Source organism: Buceros rhinoceros, unplaced genomic scaffold, assembly GCF_000710305.1.
Source record: "Buceros rhinoceros silvestris isolate BGI_N320 unplaced genomic scaffold, ASM71030v1 scaffold16575, whole genome shotgun sequence".
In the NCBI taxonomy this organism is placed as follows: Eukaryota; Metazoa; Chordata; class Aves; order Bucerotiformes; family Bucerotidae; genus Buceros; species Buceros rhinoceros.
In genome coordinates this window covers 2467-11299 of record NW_010414725.1, presented here as the reverse complement: position 1 = coordinate 11299, position 8833 = coordinate 2467, and the positions used below count along the sequence as shown (strand labels likewise).

At 43.6% G+C, this 8833-nt stretch overlaps 1 protein-coding gene across 1 annotated transcript; it reads left to right on the top strand.

Moving 5' to 3' along the window:
- Positions 1-1464: 1464 nt before the first annotated feature.
- Positions 1465-7881, top strand: LOC104494368 (lysosomal acid lipase/cholesteryl ester hydrolase-like; the record flags this gene model as incomplete). The annotated part of the gene is made up of 8 exons (XM_010137186.1): positions 1465-1579; positions 1827-2025; positions 2783-2892; positions 3704-3840; positions 4791-4928; positions 5872-5943; positions 7092-7160; positions 7648-7881. Coding segments are annotated over 8 exons (1074 nt in total), but the record flags the coding sequence as incomplete, so codon positions are not given.
- Positions 7882-8833: the final 952 nt, after the last annotated feature.

Here is an 8833-nt window from a genome sequence, read left to right as displayed (position 1 = left end):
ACTACAGCACCACATCACTAACAGTCCCTGTCAGGAGGCTCAAATTAGGGCCTCTTCGAAGGGGTCTCTCCAGCTTTGTGACAGGGAGCACCTGCCTAGAAGAACTCTTCATGCTCCTATCCAAAATGTCTGAGCTGCCAGAGAGCATTCCTTTGCACTGGAGGCAAAGGCTGGTTTCTAGTCTCACGGGAAGCAAAGTCCTCCCCTTCTGTAACAATCTGTTTGCTCAGTGCAGTGGCAAGGGAGGTTGACCCCCTGCTTCAAACCGCAGCATCTCACAACACAAAGTAATTCAAGACACCTGGCTCTAAATCACCTCACAGTAGTGCTTTAGGTGGTGCCGTATGCGAGTCTGTAATAGGAAATCCACCCTGCCTGGCTTGCCTAACAACACTTTGGCAAGAAAGTGTTCAATATGGCTCAAACCCCACATCTTTTGTCGCTGCCTTTATACAGATACTGCTGCATGTTTGCTCTCTAGAAAGGTGTGATCTGTATCAGCCTTGCCAAACGTGTCAAACTGTCTCCCAAAAAGCTAGTCACTCAGTGCTCTTCTTTCTGCTTTGTCCCATAATATGGGGCCAAATACCACATAACTACCACCTACTCAGGTCTGAAGAAGACTTCGATGCATCTTGTTACAAGGCCTGTAATATTTACTCTCAGCCATGATCCCTGTGGCCAGGAGCCTTGTACTACCATGACACAACAGCCCACATCCACACTGCTCAACCTGGTTACCCTCCAGAACAGGACAACTTTATCCGAGCTGTTTAACAGCATCATCCCCAAAGTCTAAAAGAACAAAGATGCATGCAGGAAAAGTGGTGGAGACCACAGGGATTCTCAGGGAAAAGCTACTCCCAGGACAGTCCTAACACTTGAAAGCACATACAACCAAGCAGCAGGGCGCAGGGACAGTCTCATTCACTGCACAAGTGAACTCTGTCATCCTGCCACTCTCATTAGCCTGTGTAGTGCTTGGGTACCACTGCTACAGAAATTACTACCTCTCCAAAACCTAAGCATACGGAGCGTGTCAAGAAAGCTCTAAGTATAACTATGCATTCTACCTGAGCAAATGCACCTCTTGGTATGTCAATTTGAGAGACAGAGCAGAGCAATAAAGAGCATACACTAACACATCACAGAAACACAGCTCAGCTGCTCTCGCTGCCAACAGCATGCTCCAGCCTCCATGACTATGTTATAGCATATATCTTATCATCCTCAAAAGAGAGAGGCATGCATTATGCTGTCTTGCAGGAATCACTTTTGGGTCCCTTCCTACCAGCACAACACAGAGCAATAGAGAAAAGTGCCAACCACAGGTTATCCATTCAACTTCCTGGCATGTTCTTGCTGAGCTTCACATTTCTGGACAGAAGCAGCCTCTAGACACCTTCTCCACCCACCCATACACTGTAAATGCATGTTAACAAACTCTTCTTTGGCTTCCCGCAGAGTGAAATTATCAGATTTCACGGATTTCCCAGTGAGGAATATCAAGTTACCACGAAGGATGGATACATTCTTAGTGTTTTCAGAATTCCTGCGGGAAGGAACAGACAGAATGCAGGTGCGACACAGTTATAAGACATAAGGAAGGTTTGAGAGCCAGCTCTTACATGGGTCCCCATCTTTCCCCTTTGTACATGCAATGGCATGTTCCACACCTTTCCACCTCAGCAAGAGCACCTGGTCAGCAATGTGGCCTGAATTCTGTATATAGGTTAATACACTCCTGTAAAAAACAGACTCTGCACCTCAGTTTTAGCTACACATTACTTACTACTACAGCATAAGAAAACCCTTTTCTTTTTCAGGGAAAAAACCTGCAGTCTTGCTACACCATGGTATTTTGGGAGATTCTATTAACTGGATTTTTAACCTGCCCAGCAACAGCTTGGGCTTCCTCCTCGCAGATGCTGGCTATGATGTCTGGATGGGAAACAGCAAAGGGAACACCTGGTCTTTAAAACACAAGACCCTTAAACCCAGCCAGAAGGAGTTCTGGCAGTTCAGGTACTCCATGGAGAAACCATTACTGAAGAAAGCAACTTCCAGGAGACTAGCAAGATTGGGCAGCTAATACTGGGTTGCAGAACTTTTACCCTTCTAGTTATGTGAACACTCAACCAGTTTCCACATAAGCTGAATTCAAGTGGGACATGCAACATCTAAGCAGACTAGACCAGCTCTTTTCCCCAGATACAGCCACTTCTGGACACGTCAGGGTGGTTATAAGAAGGGCTTGGCTACATGATCTGGACAGGCCCTTCTGGAACCAGGACATACAAATGCAAAGCTGGAAGTACAGAGATCACCTTTGTCCATACATAGTGCTAGTTTCTTTGGCGAAGAATTCCAAATCTGAGAAGCATTGAAGTCTCCCTCCAGATACAACGTCCCATATTCAGACAGGAGAGGAGACTGCCCAGCTCAGTCTAGAAATCTGATGTATCACAACTGATGTTAACTGAGAGAGAAACATTTTCTGCAATCCATAATGGTGAGAGCAGTGATTAAATTCACATCTCCAAGAGCCTCAGCTAACAGACAAAACCGGCACCTCCTTTGCAGAGAGCCCAAGGCATCAGGCAGCCTGGCACTACAGCTGTGTCCCTCTCTACCCCTTCCCCGACTCAAGCAAGAATGCAGACAAAGTGGACAGCATCATTTTTTAGTGGGTCCTGCCTGGTGCAATGAACAAAACTCACATCAGTAACTCACGCTGTGATAGCTGAATTATCTGCCAGCTCTTTGTGTTTCTTTCCTACAGCTTTGATGAGATAGGGAAATATGATATTCCAGCAGAGCTGTACTTCATCATGAATAAAACTGGACAGAAGGACGTATATTATGTTGGTCACTCAGAAGGTTCAGCTGCAGGTAATATTAGGACTGCCTGGGTACAAAACAATTTTAGTGTTTATGATTTACATGTAAGATCCATGAGTAGATATTGGGGTTCACGCCATGGTGTGCCATGGCATTGCCCTTTTACAAAAATTATCTCAGAAACACAGGAGGAAATGGAGGGAAGTGGCACGTGGCCACACGAGACAATTATTTTCCTTTCTTCTCATATGTGCAGTCTAAGGATCTTGTTGCAGAACTAATCATTCAGGCCAAGACATCACCTTCTTTACCTTTGGTTACCTATATTTTAGGCAACCAGTTAAAGTTCACACTAAACCCATCAGTGGAAAAATTTACACGTGCTCAGAAAAGAAGATGGGATGCACTCTTTTTGGTTTCCTTGCCTGCCTTCCTGCCTTCCATACCCTTCCTTTATGTGTGCATTCATTTTCACCCAAGGTTCAGCTTAGTTACAAGTAAAAATTCTGCTCTTAATCCTCAGATAATTACTGTATTACTGCATGCCAGCACAAACATCAACAGTCTTTTAGTCACTGCAAGCTGAAAAACTCATCGTTTTATTAGCGTAGGCAACTTCAGAGAGAATTTGAATTAAGAACATCTGATTAATGCAAAAATGGTCTTAACAAAATTGTTCATTTTAAAAATCAAACACTTTCCTGAGGTCTGTAGCACAGAAACGGACAACGGGCAACAGGCTGCTAATCTAATCTCACTTCTTTGCTGCCCACTGCTTTTTTATTTATTTGGTCTATGGAGACCTCTTCACTAACTCACCTTGTGAGTGAGATGACTAACTCACTCTTCTGTGCGTTCACAGGCTTCATAGCATGTTCTACTTATCCTGAGCTGGCTCAGAGGATCAAAGTGTTCTTTGCTTTGGCACCAGTAGTCACTGGCACATATGGTACCAGTCCTTTAATAACACTTGTGCGTCTTCCCCAAGCAGTGATCAAGGTATGTCATTCCACCTTCTGAGACAAGATTGTCTGCTTTGTCTCTCCTGGATTCACTCCATCTGAACTGAGTAAGGCGGTGATGAGTTCAGAACAACTTCAGTGTATCAGACTGCTGACAGTGTTGGTAGACTTCAGACTTTTCACAGAGCTAAGCTGCAAGGCTTGACAGGGCATCTCCTCTGCAATCACTTTAAAATGACAGGCATATTTGCACCATTATATGTTTAAATTAAACAGTTTTGAAGAAAGCTCACAAATACCAGAATGAAAGGAATCTAACACAGTGTACTCAATCTAGCCTTAAGGACTAGTAGAAAAGTACAAATGAGGCATTTCATACATGAATTTTATTAAAGAGGTGGTTCATTTATGCTTGTGAAATATTTACTTGTAAAATGATAACTGAAACTTAGGGGGAAATACCTATTTCACACCAGGATTTGCCAATTGAACAGAATTTCCTGAGAACAGTGGGAATCCTGCATGCTGTACTTTCTGTCAAACTGCAGGAGCACATGCTCTTTCTGTCCAAGCTCTGTCCACTATGTGACTACAGAGCGGCTAGCTCTACACTCTTCTCATTTGTCTTCTCCCTTTTTACTCAGTAGCAACATGCACAGTACAGTCTATGCACCTGCCTGGAAGAAACATTAGTGCAAAAAGGGGCCTCCTGTACTCCGCAGTCATGAGTGCAGCCAACTGCCCTTTCTCAGTAAGGTCAGTGGGCCAAGACCAGACAGATAGTGGCCTCCAGAACTCATGCCTAGTAATAAGAAGCAGGAAGACCACATGGGGTGCTCTTGGGATGCACACATTTTACTGGGATGGCAAGTAGCTTCAGCATTCTTAGTTATTAGAGAAGAAGGAGTGACGGTTTTCTGCATGCAGTAATCGCACAATGTGGGGGTTTTTTTCAAAAAAAGTTTTTGCACTTTTTTCTCCCCTCAGTTACTTGGCTATAAAGGATCTCTTCACCAGAACGAACTGTTCAAAGGGCCTCTAACACAGATGTGCAGATCTCTGGGAAAAGTTTGTGGCAGTTTCTTCTGCTACGTAGCTGGGGACAGGATACAAAATGTGAACATGGTAAGCATGTCCTCAACACAAGTAAAGCTACCGTAATTTTGAAGGAAACAAAGGTTTCTTCCTTAGGTCTACATACAGTTGCAGGGACATAGAGAAATGTGTTGGGGTTTTGAAGTAGTCCGAACTAGGACCTCAGCTAATGATGAGGTGTACCACTTGACACATTTAAATGAACTTGGAATGGTCCCATCTTGCAGTGATGTCCCTCAGTGTCCCCTCTTTTGGGGCTAAGCCAAAAAAAAGTTGGACAGATACCAAAGCTTTTTAAAATGGACAAATGGATGGAGAAAGATCTTTTCGTTTTGCACAATTCATATTTTCTTTCCTAAATACAAAGACATCCAGATCATCTGAACATAAATGATTGTTTCTTTTTGGTTGCTACACGTCAAAACATTTCCAGCCGAAACTGAAAGCTGTTTCTTAACACTTCTCTCAATGACAAGATCTTATTCCTTTACTCTTCTTTTCCTGCAGACCTTCCACATCTCTGTTTTCCAGTGGCCTTTGATCGCTCATACTCAGACAACTTAAAAAATGTTCCCATAAAAAGCTCCCACACATGTAATCTCATTATGCTTGAGCAAACAGACTATTAACAATCCTCCTCCACCGATTAAGCAAAGCACTATTTACAAGCATCATAAAACTGTAGAAACTGGGATAAAGAAAGGAGACACTCTCCCCCAAATAATGTTTTCCATATGACTAAGAACTAATATGGGACAGACTCTCCCAAATGGATAAAATTCTACATAATCATTCCTACTGTAAAGTCATATATTTGTCAGTCTCTCCTCAACTTACTTTTTGATATTTGAAGGATATCCTATTTAAAATGGGGGGTTAACACAGTGGCAGTTCATTGCTTGGGTCCTTCACTATTTTATTCTGTTGCAGCACTGCATCAACTGCCTTTATAACCCTTCTGCTTTCTCTCCAGAATCGAACGGACACATACATAGCCCATATACCTGCTGGCACATCAGTAAAGAACATTATTCACTGGCATCAGGTACAACTGCAGATTGATACATAAACAGACTCTTACTACCACTTTTTTATGCCACCAACAGCCCACAGGGAGGTCCAGAGGCAGTGGATCTGGGGAACTGCCCATCACATCTTCTCACCTGCTGCTGTGAGCACCTATCACATCGCCTGAACTGACCCTTTGGTGTCAGGGTCTGAGATCTCCCCAGGGCACATCAGGCCTCTCTGCCTGTTGGGCTCAGATGTCTTCCAGCCTTCATCTTCATTTACAAAGATGTTTGCCTCGAAAGCTGCAGAAGGGAACACAAGTACAGTCTAGGCCCTTGGCAGGCAGCAGGACAATAGTGGTAACATGAGCAGCCAGGGGATGAGCCAGACAAAGAAGTGATGCAGGTTAACCCAGAGGTTTAACTGCAGTCTGGATCACCTCCCAGAGCCAGTTAACCGCACAAATGCTTCTGCAAGGCACAAGCAGCAAGTGGGGAACTCTCCCTTCTGCTGACATCTTACACCACTCTCGGAGTTGTCACTTCCGACAACACTTAGATATACGCATGGTCCTGCACACCCACCCTGACTAAAATTCCCAACATGCAGAGCACCAGCACCCAGAGTCAAAAAAAGAGACAAGCTAGCAGATTTCTAGTATGTCCTCCCTTACTTAAAGGTTTGGATTCAAAAAGTGCACACATTTTCAGTAAGACAGATTCATCTTTTATTATTTTCTTCTCCTTTTAGACAATGCACATTCGAGAAGACAACAGTTTAGTGTTAAGCTAATCCCACCCTGCTCCCAATAGCCAAACTCTCATCAGAAGCACAAAACCTCTGAAAATGTCCCCGTTACTCTGAGCAGACCAGACAAAACCGACACACAGAAGTTGAGGTGTGTGAGGGAGTATCACATGTTACACTACATTAATAGCCCTGACACACCTCCATATCACAGACGGGACCCCAACTTCAGCTAATTAAAGTAGTCAAGCAAAATTTTGATGAAAAAATATAGCAAAGGTCGTGGCTGCAGATCAGGAGAGAATGCTAGCAAGCACTCACCCTATGACCGATTGCCTGAACCTTTTCTTCAATCACAGGCAAGAAAACACCTCCTGCACTCTGCTCTGTCTCTTAACACTATAATTTTATCTGTCCTTGTTGCAATATTGATAGGTAATAATGGCAGACCAATTTCAAGCTTATGACTACGGCTCTAAGGAAAACATGAAGAAATATAACCAGGTAAGGCAATACAGTTTCCCTGAGAACTCATACTTGGGTCCTGGCAAATCTAAGAGCAGAGAGTTCAGATTTTAGGACCTGTGAGTGCTAAAGAGGGGGAGAGTAGTAGTCTGAGGTAATGTTTCACCTGAATCTAGTGTTCATAAGTATAAAATCTCGCATGAAAACACATGAAAAAGGACTGTAGTCCTTGCCTCATGAACACAGACACTCCTCTTTCCATATCCCCACCTCTGAAGGACACAAATAGGTGTCAAACTGCAGGACAACTCGGAGCCGCGTAGTAAGGAAACACAGGAATAGGATGCATCGTGCCTCTTCACCACCATCAGGGTTAGGGAAACACACACCAAGAGGGTGACTTTCATCCTTCCTGTTCTACTGTAGAGAGCACCGAAGGCAAAGAGAGGTGCTTGCACAGAATCCTTGCTCTAAACACAACTTTGGCTACAGCAGCATTCACCTATGTCTCCTCCCTCTCTTACAGTCTACTCCTCCTGCCTACAACATAGAGAAGATAAACACACCAATTGCTGTTTGGAGTGCTGGACGTGACAAATTTGCAGATCCAAAAGACATGGCAAGGCTGCTTCCTCGGATTACTAATCTCATTTACCATGAGCATTTTCCTGCTTGGGGACACCTTGATTTCATCTGGGGCCTTGATGCCCCTGAGAAAATGTATGGGAAAATCATTGAACTAATAAGAAAAAACCTGTAAAGCTTCACAGAGGATACTCATTCATCCAGTAAAACCCTCAAAGATTTCTATTTAGCAGAAGAATATGGGCATAGGGATTGGTATAGGGGTTTACAAACTACTGTCACTTGGTTTGCAATTTTATTTGCTTTGTTTTCCACGATGTTACCTTATTTTGGTGACTGCAGGCAGTTTCTCTGAGGAAGTTGAGGTACATGTGGGTCACCGATGAAAATACAAATATATTATAAAGAACACTACAAGGATCACTTATTTTGGAAGATTTTAGCTTTTATAGGACTGATGTTGCTGCAATTAGGATTTCATTTTCTCTTCCCTTGTAGATCAATATCACATATTCCTCCTGAGACAGAGGTCTTATCCTATGAAAATCCCAATTTCTCTGTTCAAGTATTACTGACCATTGTTTAAATTAAATCATCTACCCTCTTGAGAGAATGTTTTGCCTGTTTTCCTCTCCTCACATTACAAACAGCAGCAAGCCAGACCCAAGAGACCTCCACCTGTAATCTGGGTAATCTGGATCACCCTGGGATCTAAGCAGACAGTTGGCTTTACTGACCTAACTGCCAAGAAAGCCACTTCTGAAAACCTGTTGGAGAAATCTCCTGATGGTTGGACAGATCCAGATACTCACCCTCACACTAACTAATGGTATGTGAGCCCACTTACTACAAGGAGCACAACTGTCTTCATGTTCATAACCTGCCAACACGGGACTGAGGAGATGCAGACAGCAGCGGTCTGCGCACAAAGGACGACAGCATCCATCTCAAGAAAGGCATTGTCACTGGCATGGTCAGTAAAGAAATTGTTGAAGTTCTTCTAGCTTCTCAGTTCACCATGTTAGCATGCTCACCTACAAGATTTTTCCAGGATGTGAAAGATCATTTTAAAGGGCTCATTATCACAGGCCAAGATGAGGAGCTCAGGCACTGTGGGTGTTTCGGGG